Source organism: Coregonus lavaretus (assembly GCF_964263955.1).
Source record: "Coregonus lavaretus genome assembly, chromosome: 18".
In the NCBI taxonomy this organism is placed as follows: domain Eukaryota; kingdom Metazoa; phylum Chordata; class Actinopteri; order Salmoniformes; family Salmonidae; genus Coregonus; species Coregonus lavaretus.
The window spans coordinates 41,444,006-41,463,326 of NC_140005.1; the positions used below are offsets into that span (position 1 = coordinate 41,444,006).

A 19,321-nucleotide genomic window follows, 5' to 3' on the forward strand; every position below is an offset into this window, starting at 1 on the left:
AATCTCCGCTGTGGAGCTTTGCACTCTTTTGTCTCTTTGTTGCCTCTCCGATTAATGCCCTCCTTGCTTGGTCTGTGAGTTTTGGTGGGCGGCCCTCTCTTGGCAGGTTTGTTGTGGTGCCATATTCTTTCAATTTTTTAATAATGGATTTAATGGTGCTCCGTGGGATGTTCAAAGTTTCGGATATTTCTTTATAACCTAACCTTGATCTGTACTTCTCCACAACTTTGTCCCTGACCTGTTTGGAGAGCTCCTTGGTCTTCATGGTGCCGCTTGCTTGGTGGTGCCCCTTGCTTAGTGGTGTTGTAGACTCTGGGGCCTTTCAGTACAGGTGTATATACAGTGGGGAGAACAAGTATTTGATACACTGCCGATTTTGCAGGTTTTCCTACTTACAAAGCATGTAGAGGTCTGTCATTTTTATCATAGGTACACTTCAACTGTGAGAGACGGAATCTAAAACAAAAATCCAGAAAATCACATTGTATGATTTTTAAGTAATTAATTTGCATTTTATTGCATGACATAAGTATTTGATCACCTACCAACCAGTAAGAATTCCGGCTCTCACAGACCTGTTAGTTTTTCTTTAAGAAGCCCTCCTGTTCTCCACTCATTACCTGTATTAACTGCACCTGTTTGAACTCGTTACCTGTATAAAAGACACCTGTCCACACACTCAATCAAACAGACTCCAACCTCTCCACAATGGCCAAGACCAGAGAGCTGTGTAAGGACATCAGGGATAAAATTGTAGACCTGCAAAAGGCTGGGATGAGCTACAGGACAATAGGCAAGCAGCTTGGTGAGAAGGCAACAACTGTTGGCACAATTATTAGTAAATGGAAGAAGTTCAAGATGACGGTCAATCACCCTCGGTCTGGGGCTCCATGCAAGATCTCACCTTGTGGGGCATCAATGATCATGAGGAAGGTGAGGGATCAGCCCAGAACTACACGGCAGGACCTGGTCAATGACCTGAAGAGAGCTGGGACCACAGTCTCAAAGAAAACCATTAGTAACACACTACGCCGTCATGGATTAAAATCCTGCAGCACACGCAAGGTCCCCCTGCTCAAGCCAGCGCATGTCCAGGCCCGTCTGAAGTTTGCCAATGACCATCTGGATGATCCAGAGGAGGAATGGGAGAAGGTCATATGGTCTGATGAGACAAATATAGAGCTTTTTGGTCTAAACTCCACTCGCCGTGTTTGGAGGAAGAAGAAGGATGAGTAAAACCCCAAGAACACCATCCCAACCATGAAGCATGGAGGTGGAAACATCATTATTTGGGGATGCTTTTCTGCAAAGGGGACAGGACGACTGCACCGTATTGAGGGGAGGATGGATGGGGCCATGTATCACGAGATCTTGGCCAACAACCTCCTTCCCTCAGTAAGAGCATTGAAGATGGGTCGTGGCTGGGTCTTCCAGCATGACAACGACCTGAAACACACAGCCAGGGCAACTAAGGAGTGGCTCCATAAGAAACATCTCAAGGTCCTGGAGTGGCCTAGCCAGTCTCCAGACCTGAACCCAATAGAAAATCTTTGGAGGGAGCTGACAGTCCGTATTGCCCAGCGACAGCCCCGAAACCTGAAGGATCTGGAGAAGGTCTGTATGGAGGAGTGGGCCAAAATCCCTGCTGCAGTGTGTGCAAACCTGGTCAAGACCTACAGGAAACGTATGATCTCTGTAATTGCAAACAAAGGTTTCTGTACCAAATAATAAGTTCTGCTTTTCTGATGTATCAAATACTTATGTCATGCAATAAAATGCAAATTAATTACTTAAAAATCATACAATGTGATTTTCTGGATATTTGTTTTAGATTCCGTCTCTCACAGTTGTAGTGTACCTATGATAAAAATTACAGACCCCTACATGCTTTGTAAGTATGAAAACCTGCAAAATCGGCAGTGTATCAAATACTTGTTCTCCCCACTGTGTATATATATATATATATATACTGAGATCATGTGACACAGATTGCACACAGGTGGACTTTATTTAACTAATTATGTGACTTCTGAAGGTAATTGGTTGCACCAGTTCTTATTTAGGGGCTTCATAGCAAATGGGGTGAATACATATGCACGCACCACTTTTCTGTTATTCATTTTTTAGAATTTTTTGAAACAAGTTATTTTTTTCATTTCACTTCACCAATTTGGACTATATTGTGTATGTCCATTACATGAAATCCAAATAAAAATCCATTCAAATTACAGGTTGTAATGCAACAAAATAGGAAAAACGCCAAGGGGGATGAATACTTTTGCAAGGCACTGTACTTCGGAATTCGATAAGAAGGACGCGTGCAACTGCATACCCGATGTGTCTGTCTTCACTTGTAGCCTACTTCAGAGCTGAGATAGATGCCTAAGAGAAGAACCCGATCACGGGACGGGCATTGGCTAATACGAATTTAAATATCTGAGAGAGCCATGTGAGTGAGAGGTGCTTCGGAACACGCAGCCTGTGTTCCAAAGGATTTCATTATTATATTCAGCCCAAGGGCACAACGGCCACTGGCCGCAAAAGGCATGGATTTTTTTAGGGGGCATTATAGCCACACTAGGGGGATGCCGCCGGGAAATTCAAGGCATTATCAAGTGCTTGTCAAATTGTGAATGCGAGACTGATGACGCCTGTGCAAAAAACAAAGCAGAGTTCATGCCTTTCATGAGACTTTTTTCAAATCATCATTAGTCAGCCTTAGAATTGATAGAAAATCTAAACATATAGCCCAACGTTTGTATCACTACTGTTGCATAAATAACTCAAAATTAAGCATATAGGAGGACCTGTTTCTTTGTTAACCGCTCAACACAGAATAGCCACGTGCGCACTCCCTCTGAAATCGTTTGGAGAAAATATCCTTTCTATTTTATTCAGCTATGTTCAATTGTATTCTTCATACTATAAAATAATAGCACGGAATTCTAAGCAAATCTCGTCTGCAGGATGAACTAGTGTAGGCCGTATGGCATAGCCAGATCAGGGCCTAACATAAGGACAACTCAGAGTGATGGTGTTGGCTATATTAAATGGATTTATTAAATGGATTTATTAGACTTTTTAAAATATAGATGTTCCCAAGGTTTGCACCACTAGCTTGTAGGCTATGCGTGGAAGCCAGGATATGCTAAATGTGTTTGTTAAATAACGGTCAATTAGTGAGACCGGCAGTTATTTGCTTGACAATCAACGACCTCCATAGCCCTAGGCTACACGCGTGCTATACTCAGTCAGTCACTCACACTCTTTCTCTCTTTCACTCTCTCCCATTTTCACTCACTTAAATTCAAATGAGCTTCATACTCAATCACTCTGTTTCTCCGTTGGTATCATAGTTCCTAATCCACTAGAATCCCAACAGTACCTGACCACATCTCTCTCCCAGGGTAACAAACACAGGCAGATCTCCGAGCGGCTGCATGATGCTCAGAGCAAGAGGAAGGTGCAGCGGAGCGAGCTGGAGCTGACCAACCAGAGAAGAGACACAAGCAGACAGGACATCAACTCCCTGCAGAGACAACTAGAGGTGTCTGTCTGTCTCAGTATTAACTGTATTCTCAGTTACTGTTTGCCTCATTACTTCCTTTGTGTGTGTGTGTGTGTGGTGTGTGTGTCCCCCCCCCCCGCTCCCTGATGATCCGATTGTTCCTGTGCTTTAGGAGTACCAGAGGAAGCTGTCCCAGCTGACTCCAGAACAGCAGAGGCTCAGTGACAAACTTAGGAACATGGCCCTCAACAACCTGCCAGGTATGGGCTGGGGTTAGGCTGGGACTGGGGTTAGGTTAGGCTGGGACTAGGGCTAATTTAGGCTTTTATGCTGGGGTGGAGTGCTAGACTAGTGTTTATGGATTGTTTATACAGTAGGACTCAGATATAAGACTAGACCATTTTTCCCATTCAATCAAACATGACAATCTAACATGACTGAACAGGACCCTATGTTGGAAGACCATAGTGAGTTGTACGAAACATTTTCCTCCTGTCATTCCCTGGGTTGTAACTCTTCTTCCTGCTGTGCCCAGTCTCCACCATGTCCACGCTGAAGCAAAGTGCCAGCGAGAAGGACGGAGTGTGTCGTAAACTGAAGCAGCAGCTGGATGCTCTGGAGAAAGAGACGGCCGCTAAACTGGCCGACATGGACCAGTACCAGAACGACATACAGGTACATTTTAAGTTAGCTGGTTGTCTAACACCCACGTCTCAGTGAATATTAACACGCACTCTACTCACTCGCTCAAATATTATGGTAATATGTTGAACTATAACGTTCGACCTGAAGTGAATATAAGATATTAACGTGATTGATTTGAGACCGGGCTGGAATGATTCAGTATTTGTTTGGCTAATATGATTGATAACCAGTGTGATCTGCTGCTTCTCTCTGTGTTTCTAACCTACCACTACAACTCTGGCCTTTTCTCTCCACCCTTTCCTATCCCCCTTCCCTCTATCTCCTCCTCAACTCTCTCTGTCTGCCCCATACATTTTCTCTCCTCCCTCTCTCCTGGCCTGTCTTGCTACAGTATGGGGATGCAGATGACTGTCTGCTACATGGTCTCCTCTCACTGCTCAACTGCCTTAGTAACCTCTTCTACCTCCTAAAGGTGCTCTCTCACTCTTTCTTTTCTTCTCTCCCTCTGTCCTTCTCTCTTTTCTTCTTCTCTCTCTCCCTCTCCCTCTCTGTCTTTGTGTCTAGACTCTAAACCACTCTTCCCTGAGTTCTCCAACCCCTCTCACCCCTGTGCTTGCTGTGCCATCTGTGGGTTTGTAGTTTGTGCTTCATGTCAAATACTATGCCGTTACCTCTCCCTCGTCACAGTTCATTGTCAGTCATAGATCATGTTGTGCCTTTCTTATTCTGAATATGTCCCTCCCAGTTAGTATGTGAAATGTGCCCTCTTATTGATGTTGTGCATATGGTAACATCAGGATCTGAGAGAGAGCCAGTGGAAGCAGCAGTCGGCTCTGGATAAACTACGAAGCATCAAAGAGGACAAACGGAGAGAACTGGAGAGACAGAGGGCGCAGGAGGAGGAGAGGAAGAGGAGGGAGGAGGAGGAGGCCCAAAGGTGACCTGGTCTCTCCTCTACCTAACACACGCACACCTGTACACGAACACACACACCTATGTACATACACACACATATCTCTATATATATATATATATATATATATATCTCTCTATATATATATATATATATATATATATATATATATATATATATATATATATATATATATATATATATATATATATATATATATATATATATATATATATATATATATCTCTATATATATATATATATATATATATATACACACACACACACGCTCAAGCATGATCTGTTCTGACATAGACCTCTCCCTCCCTGTCTACCCAGGCGTATTAAGCTGGAGAAGGAGCGTCAGTGGCAGAAGAAGCTGCAGAGAGAGGAGGAGGAGAGAGAGAGGAGGTTGCAGGAAGAGAGGGAGGCCAAACTGAGAGAGGAGGAGGAGAAGGAGACACAGGCCCGCCTCTTAGCTGCTAAAGAACAGGCAGAACGAGAACGCAGAGCGGAGGAGAGGAGAGAGCAGGAGAGGAGAATGCAGGAGGAGAGGAGAAGACTGGAGGAAGAGGAGAGGAAGATGGAGGAGGAGAGAAGGAAACAGGAGGAGGAGAGGAAGAGAAAGGATGAGGAGAGGCGAGAGGAAGAGAGGAGGCGGCAGGAGGAGCGGAAGAAGCAAGAAGAGGAGGATCGGCGCAGAAGAGAGGAGGAGAGGAAGAGGTTAGAGGAGGAGATGATGGAGAGAGAGAAGGAGGAAGAGGAGAGGAGGCGGCAGCGGGCTGCAGAAGCAGCGATCCGAGACGCAGAGGAGAGGAAGAGAGTGGAGGAGGAGAGGAAGAGGAAGGAGGAGGAGAGGAGAAGGCAGGAAGAGGTGGAGAGGAATAGGCGTGAGGAGGACAGGAAGAGAGTGGAGGAGGAGAGGAAGAGGAAGGAGGAGGAGAGGAGGAGGCAGGAAGAGGTGGAGAGGAAGAGGCGCGAGGAGGACAGGAAGAGAGTGGAGGAGGAGAGGAAGGAGGAAGAGAGGAGGAGGCGGCAGGAGGAGGAGGAGGAGAGGAAGCTGAAGGAAGAAGCAAAGAGGAAGCTGGAGGAGGAGAAGAGGAGAAGAGAGGAAGAGGCGTTGCGGCAGCATAGTGCAGGGAAGACCAACATCCATGACAAACTGTCAGCCCTTCTCAGAGGACTAGAGGAGAGGAAAGGTAATGAGGAACAACTAGACATTCAACTGTTCTTTCATTCCCCTGCATTCTATTCATTCATTCATTACCTCTTTATTAAACCTTTATTACGATATCGAAAACCAAAAGGCACATGGTTGCTCTGGTCAAAAGTAGTTCACTACATAGCAGGGTAGGGTGTAATTAGAGATTAATATATTTTCAAATGTGAACTGAGGTGCTGTTATGTGAATGGCTGTTCCAGGCGGTCTGCAGCCCCAGGCCATGGAGCACAGGAAGTCTGCGGCGCTCACTTCCTTCCGGGCGCTCTACCCCTTCACCGCTCGCAACCAGGACGAACTCAGCTTTGAGGCCGATGAACTCATCGAGGTTAGAACCATAGAGATTACGATTTAACTATAAATGTAATTTACACTATGACATTTCTGAATACAGGTTTGTGCTTCTTTGTTGTGTGCCCATTCGTGTGTGTGTGTGTCTAGGTGGATGAGAGTATGGAGCGGGAGCAGGGTTGGCTGTATGGCAGTCGGCAGGGGAAGATGGGCTGGTTCCCAGAGAGCTATGTGGAGAGACAGGCCAAACCAGAGACACCTGCTACTGCTGTTATTAATACAACTCTAGCTGCCACTACCACTGCTGTTGCTACCACTGCTGTTTATGCTACTGTTGCTAAACAGGCCCCCAGACCACAACTCTCCACCCCCAAACACACAGGGTAGGATGGTTAGCACTCACACACACAATTGCTACCCATAGGTCCTTTGCCTAGGAATGGACCGTGTTACCTTTCCTCAAACCTGATGAGACATTCATATGGTGATTTCATGTAAATACTGTACTACTGACAGAAAAGTTAATGACCTTTGACCCTTGATGTCTTCTAGGAAACCCGGGGGAGACGCTGCCATGCCAACGGGACAGAACTCCGCCTTCACACCTACACACGCCCCTCACCACGCCCCCTTGGATCAGATACAGGTATAGGAGAGGGGTGGAACGAGCCAATTGGAAGCAAGGGATGAGTAGGTGGCCAAGATGGCCAATATCGTGATTGGTGATGGATGGCTCCACCTTTTCTAGAGCACGGCACACTGGCACACCTCATTCAATTAGTCAAAGGCTTTATGATTAGTTGACTAATTGAATCAGGTGTGCCATTTTAGGGTTAAAACATAATCTGAAACGTCTGGGGGGGCCCGAGGAGAGGGTTGGGAAACCCTGGTCTAGAGGGTCCTTCTTAAATATGTTAACACTGAATGGATAGGGGCTACGGCTGGTTATTGCACCAGGGATTCCACAGGACTGTGCTGCCATAGCTGTCCTCACCATCGCCTGTACACAATACAACCAGGAAGCTGGAGTGGAGGAGCAGGAAGTGTCGGGTGATATTTACACTGTAACACCCCACACAGATCCCGTTGCTCCATAGAGTTAATTAGAGGACTCATCTTTGTATCTGTCCCACAGGCAGATCCATTGAGGCCATCTCCATTTAGAAATGGTCAATTATCTTATATGTTGAAAAAATGCATAATGCTTATATTGGTGATTTACCACCACCTGCAGCTGGAGTCCTGAACCATTTATTGTGTCATTCATTTGCTGTGGCCACTAAATAGCGGGGATATAGCGTGAGCCCTTGATGAGTTGAATGAGGTGTGTTTGTCCGGGGCTACAACGAAAATGTGTTCTGTTGGGGGTACTTGAGGACCACAGTTGGGAAACACTGCTCTGACTAGACAGATAATTCCTTATGCCTACTCTGATTTATACACACAGATTCAGACAGCACTGGTTAAAAGGAAGGGACTGGTGTAAGGAATATGACGGAAACTCCCTCCAGCCTGCTTACACCAGTCTAGAACATTTAAATTCATGAGGAATGAAAAAGGGGAGCTACCGTCCAGTAGGTTTTCGCTCAAACCCTAATCTAGCGCACCTGATTCTAATAATTAGCTGGTTGATAAACTGAATCGGGTTAGTTACTACTGGGGTGGGATTGAAAACCTATAGGAGGGTAGCTCTCCAGGAACAGGGTTGGAGAACCCTGAACTACAATCTCCCAATTTGACTTTGACCCCATGTCCTTCTCCCCTCTCTCCCCCTCAATCTTATATCTCACTCCATCACCCCTTTTCTCTCTACCTCCTTGCTCTGTCTCTTCCTCCCTCCATCACCCTCGTCCTCGCTATCTGCCACACTATCTTTAACTGCTCTAGGTGGTGGGTAGCCTGCAGGCCCAGGCTCTGTGTTCGTGGACCGCTAAGACAGAGAGCCATCTGAACTTCAGTAAGGATGATGTGATCTGGGTGCTGGAGCAGCAGGAGAGCTGGTGGCTGGGGGAGCTCAACGGGGTGCAAGGCTGGTTCCCCAAAACATATGTCAAACTCCTGGGAGACAATGAAGACACCACCAAGTAAATACACCACACAGTTTTTTTTCCCCCACACACATCTTTTTGTCTGACAGGCCCTTTTGTTATCAGTGAAGGAATTCAGTCCTGTGTTTTTTGTTTAGAATTCAGTCATGTGTACCTGAAGATATGTGTGCAAGGCTGCCTGTGTGGTGTGCCAAAGGGAACCGCCTGCAGTAGAACTAGATAACTGTGTTTGCTTATGTATTAATCGTTTTAATAATGTCTATTTGTCTTGTTCCAGCTCGATCAACTCCCCTCCTGATGGATCTGAAGCCACAGATGCTGCTCAACAGGAAGGTAGTTTGATGTTTGTCTCTCTGAGAGCTCAAGTTTTGTGTCATCCAATCAGAATGTCTCTGAGGTCATGTTTTGTGTCGTACAACCAGAGTACGTGGCGCTGTACACCTATGAGAGCCCAGAGCCTGGTGACCTGACATTTAGGGAGGGTGATGTCATCCTGGTGACCCAGAGAGAGGGAGAGTGGTGGAGCGGAGGCATCGGAGACCGCACCGGGGTGTTCCCTTCTAACTACGTCAAACCCAAAGAGACAGACGTAAGACACGCACAGTACTGTAACTTGTACCTGGCTTGTACTTAAGACCTAAGTACTGTAACTTGTTCTTTCAGACATCCAGCAACTCTGGGAAATCAGGTCAGCCTGGGAAGAAACCAGGTAAGGACATCACACTAAATTATTCCCATGCTGGGAAAGTACAGTATGGCTGCTTCTTCTTCCTTTCAAAATGTCCTCTAAATCTGATATAACTCCCTACTTGTGTGTGCGTGTGCAGAGATAGCCCAGGTGAGCACAGCCTACACGGCCACGGGGACAGAACAGCTCAGCCTGGCGCCAGGACAGCTTATCCTCATCCTCAGCAAGAACGCCACCGGCTGGTGGCTCGGAGAACTGCAGGTTGGCTGACTGGTTGTTTTAGACTAGAATTAAATGAGGCAATATGATTTTGATCGATACATTTGCGTAAATTGTTATTTGATTGATTGATCTCTAAGGCGCGGGGAAAGAAGCGTCAGAAGGGTTGGTTTCCTGCCTCGCACGTCAAAATGCTGGGATCCAACAGCGGCAAGTCCACGCCAGCACCTCTACCAGGTGAAACACACACCCCTATCTCATCAAACACATCTTTAGTAGACAGTGAGTGAAGAAGAGCGACTACAGTTTATTTGGAACTTCTAAGCCATCTCACACCTTAACTCCTGTCTCCCACTCCTCTCTACCCATCTCCCCCAGTGTGTCAGGTCATTGCCATGTACGACTATAAGGCAGCTAACGAGGACGAGATGAGCTTCTCCAAGGGTCAACTGATCAGTGTGTTCGACAAGAACGACCCCGATTGGTGGAAAGGGGAGGTCAACGGGGTCACCGGTCTGTTCCCAACCAATTACGTCAAGATGACCACCGCCGACACCGACCCCAGCCAGCAATGTGAGTACATCACTTTTTTGATGTGCTTTTCCAAAGTCGTCATTTCTCAAATTATAATTTCTCAATTTAAGTGTTCACATGACAGGGTGGGCAGATAGATGCATCCTAGTACACATGACAGGTATATGGAAGATGTTAGTAGAGCCAGTCAGCAAGGTGAGTCAAACTAGTCTAAAGAGGTTACAGGTTAGGGCAGGGCTTCCCAAAGTCGGTCCTGCCCCCATCCCCCCCCACCGGGGTGCACGTTTTGGATTTGCCCTAGCACTACACAGCTGATTCAAATAATCAACGCTTGATAATGAGTTGGTTATTTGAATTAGCTGTAGTGCTAGGGCAAAAATCAAAACGTTCACCGACTTTGGGAAACCCTAGCAACGTTATTATTTATACTCTTGGGGCGAACAAACAAATTGGAAATATTTCCCTGCTCTTGATTCCTTTCTACCATTCTTCTAATTTTCACCTGTTCGTCAATCAATCCATTCTTCTCACTCACGTTTTCCTTTCACTTCTCCCCTCCCCTCCCCTTCCCTTCCCTTCCCTTCCCTTCCCTTCCCTTCCCTTCCCTTCCCTTCCCTTCCCTTCCCTTCCCTTCCCTTCCCTTCCCTTCCCTTCCCTTCCCTTCCCTTCCCTTCCCTTCCCTTCCCTTCCCTTCCCTTCCCTTCCCTTCCCTTCCCTCCCCTCCCCTCCCCTCCCCTCCCCTCCCCTCCCCTCCCCTTCCCTTCCCTTCCCTTCCCTTCCCTTCCCTTCCCTTCCCTTCCCTCCCCTTACCTCCTTCCTTCCTTCATTCCTTCCTGCCTTCCTGCCTTCCTGCCTTCCTTCCTTCCTTCCCTTCACTTCCCTTGCTTCCCCCCTCCATTCCCTTCCTTCCCCCCTCCCGTCCCATCCTTCCCCCCTCCCGTCCCATTCTTCCCTTCCTTCCTCCCTTCCTACCCTTCCTTCCTTCCCTTCCTTCCTCCCTTCCTTCCCTTCCCTTCCTCCCCTCCCCTCCCTTCCTCCCCTCCCCTCCCCTTCTCTCTCTCCTCCTTCCTCTTCTCTCTCTCCCTTCCTCTTCTCTCTTACCTTCATCTCTTTCTCTCTGTAGGGTGGTAGTGTCTCCTCCTCCTCTCCGTCTCAGAGACCTACTATCACGCTCACATGAGCTGGACTGTTGGAGGCCCCGCCCCTTTACTAACCTCTGACCCCTGTCTGGCCACACCTCTGACTTCTAACCTCTGACCTGCTGCCTGTGTCTGTTTTGGAGTAGGTAGACGTTATCCTTAAACACAAATCTAGGGTCAGATTACCCAACCCATAATGCTAACTTTAAAGGGATAGTGCGAAATTCTGGAAATTAAGCCATTTTTCTACATACCCAGAGTCGGATACCGTGGATAACATTTTTATGTCTGCATGCAGTTTGAAGTTGCAATCATCCATGACTTAATCTGTCTTTGGGTAAGTAGAAAATCGGCGTAATTGCCAGTCTCGCACTATCACTTCAACCACGAGGGGAATGAAATAACATCTGTCCCTGTGCCAGTGGTTAGGGTTTAACTTCTACCTACTCTACCACTGATACAGGGTCTGATAGGTTGTCATCCCTTAGTGCAGCGTTTCCCAAACTCTGTCCTGGTGACCCAAGGGGTGCACGTTTTAGATTTTTGTCCTAATATTACACAGCCGACTCAAACAATCAAAGCTTGATGATAATTTGAATCAGCTTTGTAGTGCTAACGCAAAAACCCAAATGACCACCCCTAGTGGTCCCCAGGACTGAGTTTGGGCAACGCCGCCTTAATGGTCAGAGTTAGCATTAGCGTTAGGTAACCTGATCCTAGATCTGTGGGTAGGGGAAGCTACCTGGAGCATCTGTCCCTTTTCTTCCTGCTTTTTCAACTCAACTCCCACCAACTGGCTTTTTTAACCTGGGACTGAACCAAGAGCTGAGATTTGACCCCTGTCTGTCTGTATCCCTGCTGTCGTTAATGCATCCAATGACGTTTCTGACCTGATGTTGATTAGTCTGTTAATTGGGTACAAACTCAAAACAGGGCTTTTTCACATGGTGTTCTATACTATAGGACCACTGGCTGAATCTAAAGAAAAAAATGTATGCTGGGTGAAGCGAACAGGTTTAAACAAACATGCACACTCTTAAAACTGTTTTCTATATTAGGACAAGTGTTTGGTGACCCTGAAGTGCAATGACGCTAACGTTGATCTAGTGGGTGTCTCTGTGGCTGTCCCCCTTCACCTGTCCCCTCCGCTCTCCTTTCCTCCCATTTTCTCTTTCTCTTAGAAGGAGCGACAGATAATTTTATTAGCCCTATTTTATTTCATTTATCATTAAAGTTCAGCTCGCAAAGAACCCACCATCTCGCTCGGATTCCTAACTGATTCAATAATGATGAGTCGTTTGCTTTGGCCACACTGTATTTGTTAGAGGATCCGTGACAATCAAAAGGAGTCCTCTCTGATTCAACTGGAACGATTCATCATTAATTGAATTCTGACAACTAATTTGCTGGGGCCACTGTGTGTTTAGAAGCCAAACCTGATTGTGATGATTCATAGCTCTTTGAATCAACTCTTTGAGCTTTGCAGTGTCGAGAGCAGAACAAACACCTAGTTACAATTGCACCTTCATTCTCTGGCATTGACTATATTATTATGATTACTGATGATGTTTTAGTGCATGATCAAGCTAGAGTGAAGTAGCTAGCTGCTGTAACACTGAAAAGGAAACTAAACTATGCAAACTAGTGGAGGTTGTTGGACAACCAAGCACTGTCCAGGGGTTGGACTGCTCTTTCTCCGCATCCTACTACAGCTCCTCCTACTCTCTATTCTACTATGGGCTAGTCCCCGTTCCACATACCACAGTGAGACTATTTTTGAAAATGTGCCTCTGTCTTGGTTTCTATCTGAGTCTAGCCCAACCGGTAGTGTGTAGCCGGCTGCATAGAGTCCAGTTGGACGCAGATGACAAACGACGTAAACGGAATAATGGCGCCATCTGCCGCCCGGTTGGGCTAATCTAAATCCATAGTGAAAGGAGAAATTAAAGGCTGGTTTTGAAATGTGTGTTGTCGTCATCCCTGGGTGAATGTTAGGACAGCATTAACGGTATGACAGTTTGTCTGTGGAAGAGATCAGGAGGACAGTGTGTGTTTAAAGTCAACACAACACCATTGCTATCTGAAATAAACACCCACAGTTTCAGAATGGGAACACAGTATCTAGATATTCTGATCTCTCGCTACCATTTATTTACCCTGTAGCTTCATTCCTATGTCTTCCCAAGGCAGGGTAGAAGGTATCTTGATCCTCTGGAAGCACACACAGTCCCTCTCCTATTTTGGTACAAACAGATTTAGCTGCTTGTCTTGCTATGGGCTTAGTGTATGTGGATGAGAGGGCAGGGGGGGTATAGAGGAGAGGGGGAGAGAGGAGAACACAGGTTAGAGGGTTGGATAAAGCGAGAGCGTCTCATAGCCTACCTGGGTAGAAAGAGACAGAAGAGAGAGGATGAGTTTACACAGTGAAGACAAGCTGCAGTTTCTAAGGCTCTGGGATGAGAGGGAAGAGGGGGGTGATACTGAGAAAGAGAAGGAGACCACCTGTATGGGACTCCACGGCTGTCAGAATGGGCACTCTGCACAAGGTAAGAGTGCCCTTGCTTTGGGTGAATGTGTGTGGTTGGTTCTGAGACGGACTATAGATTGATGGGTTTAGGTGTGTGTGTGTGTTTTCAGAGTATATATAAATGTGAATGTGTGTTTGTCTGTTCTGATTATATACAGATGTAGGATCCTAATTTGACCAGTATTGTTGCAGCAAAATAATCCTGCAGCAACAGGATTTTAACGTTTAGTCCATAATGTTGCTTGATCGGTGGTTAGGCTATTAGCTGGCCACAATTAAGCTACATGGAAGTGCAATACTGTTAATATAATTGTGTTAAGGCAGGTTTTCAGTGAATTTATGTAAATTATTAAGGTCATCTGCATTTCCTGCAGTGCAGGAAAATTCTCAGCAACAAAAGTGATCAAATTAAGATCCTACATTTGTATGATTCCCTCACTCACTCGCTCGCTCTCTCCCTCTATCTCCTTCCCTCTCCCTCTCTCCTCCCTTCCTCTCTCTCTCAGGGTGTGCTGACCTGAACAGTCTAGACTCTATGACTCCCCAGGAGAGGAAGAGACAGGGTTACATCCACGAGCTCCTCCAGACAGAAGAGAGATATGTAGAGGACCTACAGATAGTCATGGAGGTAACACACAAACACAGACGCTTGCATGTGCGCACACACTTAAACACACTTATGTACTGTACTCTGTGTGTGTATTCAGGTGTTCCATAAACCCATGTCTGAGTCGGGCCGTCTGACAGAGGCAGAGATGGCCATGATCTTTGTCAACTGGAAGGAGCTCATCGCCTGTAACACCAAACTGCTAAAGTACGTATTGACATGGTGTGGGTTTAGGTGTGTGAGAGTTCACGAGTTTGATCATATGTATGGGTGTCTCGGGCCAGACGGTAAGAACATGTGGTGTGAGCGTGCATTTGTTTGTGTGTGTATGCATGCAGTTATTTATGTGTCTGTTTTAAATGTGTGTGTGTGTGTGTGCGCGTAGGGCTCTGCATGTGCGTAAGAAGACTGGGGGTGAGAAGATGCCTGTCCAGGTGATCGGGGACATCTTGGCGTCAGAGCTGGCTCACCTCCAGCCATACATCCGGTTCTGCTCCTGTCAACTAAACGGAGCTGCTCTGCTGCAGAGCAGGACTGACAACCAACAGGACTTTAAAGACTTCCTCAAGGTGAGAGGGGGAGCTAGTGAGAAGAGAGGGAGACTGGGAGAGAGGGAGCATGAAAGAACATGCAGTGAGTGAAGGAAAACAAGAGAAGAGACAAGCGGGAGTACAGAGGAGAGAGGGAGAGGGGAAATGAATGAGAAGAGGGGAGGGAGGTAGAATACAACAGGAGAACATGTTCATGAACCTTTCTGATACATACCAACCTGAGAGTGCTGATTATACATGGAAGGTTGTGTGTTCATATTAAATATTGCTTTTCCGCCATCAGAAAATCGCCACAGACTACCGCTGTAAAGGCATGCCCTTATCCAGCTTCCTGCTGAAGCCCATGCAGAGGATCACACGCTACCCTCTACACATCAAAAACGTAAGTGTGTGCGTGTCTGTTTGTACATGTATGCGTGTGTTGTACCCGTGTGTGTATTAGTCATGTGAGAGTGTGTATTCTGCGTCTGCATTGCTTGCTCTTTGGAAAGCACTTTGTGACAACTGCTGATGTAAAAAGATTGGTTGGTTGTGTATGTGTGTGTGTATATTTAACCCTTGTCTATTGATTGTCTCAGATCCTGGAGAGTACCCAGGAGGGCCATGTGGACCGCGGCCCCCTGAGAGAGGCTTTGGAGCGGGCTGAGGAGCTGTGTTCTCAGGTCAACGAGGGAGTCAGGGAGAAGGAGAATTCTGACAGGCTGGAGTGGATGCAGTCACACGTACAGTGTGAGGGAGTCACAGAGGTATACACAGACACCGACGCAAGCGCGCACATCATACACACATCATGCACACATCATATACACAGATAATACCTCACACACATAAACCTCTGTAACCCTCCCTCTCTCTCCCGTGCAGAACTTGGTGTTTAACTCTCTGACTAACTGCCTGGGGCCCCGTAAACTGCTCCACAGTGGTAAGGTGTACAAGATTAAGAGCAATAAGGAGCTGTGGGCCTTCCTCTTTAACGACTTCCTACTGCTCACCCACGCTGCCAAACAGTTCAGCTCCTCGGGACCAGACAGACTCTTCAGCAACAAGAACAACACACAGCTCAAGATGTATAAACCGGTGAGAAACAAATGCAGTGGACGTGCTCGCACACACAAGCATTAGTTCCAAATGGATCATTTTGGCAAGGTACAGAAACGACACTTCCTATTCGAAAAGCGTCACCCATCTGAGCCCATTCAAATTGAGAACATCCCCGTATCCAGTTGTTTTGTTCCTCAGTGGTTATGACATGTATTATGGCCCGGTTGTGACAGCCTTATGTTTCCTCCTGTAGCCGGTGTTCCTCAACGAGGTTCTAGTGAAGTTGCCTGACCCCTCCAGTGAAGAGCCCTTCTTCCACATCTCCCACATCGACCGAGTCTACAGCCTCAAGACCGAGAACATCAACGAGAGGTACGTGCAGGCACAAACCCAAATGCGGGGACACATGCACACACACTAATATGCAGGCACTCACATTCCATTACCCTTGCTCATGTCATGTGTGTATTTTGGTTCTGCAGGACGGCCTGGGTGCAGAAGATCAAAGCTGCCTCGGAGGACTTCTTAGAGACAGATAAGAAGAAGAGGGAGAAGGCCTACCAAGGTCTGTTTTTTTCTCTTTTTCTCTCTCTTACACACACACACACACGCGCGCGCGCACACACACACACACACACACACTGCAATAGTTAAAGCAGTAGTCCTAGTAGTGGTGTGACTATTCTCGTGTGTGCGCAGCTCGTTCCCTGAAGGCCAGTGGAATCGGCCGGCTGTTAGTCACCATCCTGGAGGCCACTGAACTCAAGTCCTGCAAACCCAACGGTGAGGTTTATACACATCATACGTAGTTTACCTACACAGCGGACATGAACTAGTACCACTTATTACAATGAGGAAGGTTTACATGTAAACAGAACACAGGTACAGACTGTATTCGTATCTTGAGCACTGGTATGTATTAACACCTTTCTCCTCCTCTTCCTCTCTCCTCCTTGTCCTCCCCCTCCTTCTCTCTCCTCTTCCTCTCCCAGGTAAGAGTAACCCTTACTGCGAGGTAACCATGGGAGCTCAGATCTACACCTCTAGGACCCTCAGTGACACGGTCAACCCCAAGTGGAACTTCAACTGTCAGTTCAACATCAGAGATTTGTACCAGGACGTCCTCTGCATCACCATCTTCGAGAAGGACCAGTTCTCCCCTGACGGTCAGCACGCACACACGAATCAAGACATTCTAAAATAGTTGTTTAACATATCAGCTCACCACATCAAATGATATAGCAATCTGATGCCCGACTGCACAGTTGGTGTAGTACAGTTGATGCATTGCAACGTCTGCAATGTAGTCGGCCTGGAACGCAACCTCTATGTATAATGTGTCGTACTGCTAACTAGTCTCTCCTCTCTGCCGTTTCCCAGACTTCCTGGGTCGTACGGAGGTTCCCGTGGCGACCATAAAGAAGGAGTTGGAGAACAAGGGTCCAGCGACGCGCCGGCTGCTCCTGCACGAGGTCCCCACTGGAGAGGTTTGGGTCCGCCTCGACCTGCAGCTCTTTCAAAACAGAGCGTCCAAATAAGGACCTCTGGGCCAACACTGGACGTCCAAATAAAAAACGTCCTGCAGCACTTCCAAACAAAGGACGCCCAAATAAGGACATCCTGTTCTGCAGCCACACTGGAGGGCCTTGGTAGAAATTGTACGTAACTGCTGGTCCAGGGTCTGATATTGTTAATCTTCCTAATGGTTAAGTTTGGGGTTGCCTGATCCTAGATCTGTGGTTAGGCCAGGGCTAACTTTTACCTGGAGCTGCCAATTTACCACCCGATGAGCTAATGGGAACCCTCCCTCCTCGTCTGATGTCAGACGGTCGGTCCTAAGCACTGATCTGAAGACAGTTTAGCCTTTTAGGCATGACTGGGGGAGGGCAGGGTTGGGTTAGTGTAAAGCTGATCTGTGTGTTTAGGAGCAGCTTCTAGCAGTAGTGGTTCTACTTGAACCAGCACAAACACTTATGGCCTATACACTCCTCTGCTACTGACTCTCACTCTGCCAAGGATGCTTGTTGTGAACTCAACCCAGGCCAATGTTTGTTGAAACTATTTATTTCATTACAGATCATCTTAACTCTTCAGTAAATATTTGTTAAAGCTAAGATTTTGTTTGGGAAAGTAATATGAGGTAAAATGGAGAGAGGTTAGAAAGGTGTGGTGCTTTTTGCCATGATAGTTTACCACTGGACATGAGACTTATCTCAGGACTTAAGTGTTTTTCCTTTTGCTGTCAAAGTCTATATTACTGTATCAAAACCTGCGTCTTTTATTTTATCTCAATCTGTTTCTTTTTCTCTCTTATGAGTGTAGTAACATTAAAGATACATGTGCAGAGGATCTGTAAGAAACTGTGGCGACACTGAGATCTGACTAACGTTTGAGTTTTAAAACAACCTGTCTTTCTGACTACCTTTTATACTTGCTATACTACACAACATACTTCTGCCATGTGCTCCCTCTCCAATCTATGGGTGTTTCAATGGAATAGTTTATTTTGTCTTTTAAATTTGATCTCTTATAAATGTTGGGGAGGTCTTGTTCTTTAGTTGTGGTTTAGTTACCTCAAATACTAAAAGGGAAAAACGTCTTTAGTTTCTTCCACTCCTGGGGCCATATTCACAAAGAGGTTCAGAGTAGGTGCAGACATAGGATCAGTTTAGCCTTTTAGATCATAATGAATAAAATGATATGGATAGAGGGGATCTGATCCTAGATCAGCACTAACCTGGTCCCAGATCTGTTTGTGCTTTTGCCTACTCCGTTGTTATGGTCAAGCTAAACATGTTCTGCATGACAATTCCGTAAGGAGTTGGCAAGAGAGCAGAAACAGACTGTCACCCCGGCTAGATCAGCACTCCTACTCTGAGATACTCAGTGTGCCCAGATGCCTCCATGGGCTCTATAAACATTAGTGGTGTGGCTCTTATTGATTTTAATTTATGCAACTATTAACTATCCATAGATTTTGATCAGCCTATCATCAAGGCAGTGTAATCAGTGTTTGAAATGTCTTTCAGTAGCCTTTCATATTTTCCAATATTAACAAAGGATCGCGAGAAAAGTCTGAAGGATAACAGCCCATTTGAGCTACTTTCTGTTAGTCAAAATTTGTAAGACAGGACTGGACAGGACTGGACAGGAAGTGATTAGCTGGACAACCAAGTAAAATACTGATCTATCAGACTCTCGCTGCCTTTTCTCCTAAATCATTGATTTATACTCAACAAAAATATAAACAAACAATTTCAATGATTTTACTGAGTTACAGTTCATATAAGGAAATTAGTTAGTTGAAATAAATTATTTAGGCCCTAATCTATGGTTTTCACATGACTGGGCAGGGGCGCAGCCATGGGTGGGCCTGGGAGGGAATAGGCCC

At 46.3% G+C, this 19,321-nt stretch overlaps 1 protein-coding gene across 2 annotated transcripts in view; it reads left to right on the plus strand.

The window, feature by feature from the left end:
- The window catches only part of LOC311145238 (intersectin-2-like), a 43,580-nt gene extending 25,303 nt beyond the window's left edge, over positions 1-18,277 (plus strand). For both annotated transcript variants that reach the window (XM_084181471.1, XM_084181472.1), the window contains 26 exons: positions 3,407-3,547; positions 3,681-3,768; positions 4,044-4,183; positions 4,951-5,090; positions 5,406-6,265; positions 6,489-6,613; positions 6,727-6,959; positions 7,129-7,222; positions 8,464-8,660; positions 8,902-8,957; positions 9,047-9,213; positions 9,288-9,333; positions 9,452-9,573; positions 9,672-9,768; positions 9,910-10,104; positions 14,238-14,359; positions 14,439-14,545; positions 14,724-14,907; positions 15,173-15,271; positions 15,468-15,635; positions 15,754-15,966; positions 16,184-16,302; positions 16,413-16,495; positions 16,630-16,713; positions 16,923-17,096; positions 17,311-18,277. In XM_084181471.1, coding sequence (XP_084037597.1) covers positions 3,407-3,547; positions 3,681-3,768; positions 4,044-4,183; positions 4,951-5,090; positions 5,406-6,265; positions 6,489-6,613; positions 6,727-6,959; positions 7,129-7,222; positions 8,464-8,660; positions 8,902-8,957; positions 9,047-9,213; positions 9,288-9,333; positions 9,452-9,573; positions 9,672-9,768; positions 9,910-10,104; positions 14,238-14,359; positions 14,439-14,545; positions 14,724-14,907; positions 15,173-15,271; positions 15,468-15,635; positions 15,754-15,966; positions 16,184-16,302; positions 16,413-16,495; positions 16,630-16,713; positions 16,923-17,096; positions 17,311-17,468 — 4,212 coding nt within the window. In that variant the 3' untranslated portion in view covers positions 17,469-18,277. The remainder of the gene's footprint in view (positions 1-3,406; positions 3,548-3,680; positions 3,769-4,043; positions 4,184-4,950; positions 5,091-5,405; positions 6,266-6,488; positions 6,614-6,726; positions 6,960-7,128; positions 7,223-8,463; positions 8,661-8,901; positions 8,958-9,046; positions 9,214-9,287; positions 9,334-9,451; positions 9,574-9,671; positions 9,769-9,909; positions 10,105-14,237; positions 14,360-14,438; positions 14,546-14,723; positions 14,908-15,172; positions 15,272-15,467; positions 15,636-15,753; positions 15,967-16,183; positions 16,303-16,412; positions 16,496-16,629; positions 16,714-16,922; positions 17,097-17,310) is intronic.
- The last annotated feature ends 1,044 nt before the right edge of the window (positions 18,278-19,321 follow it).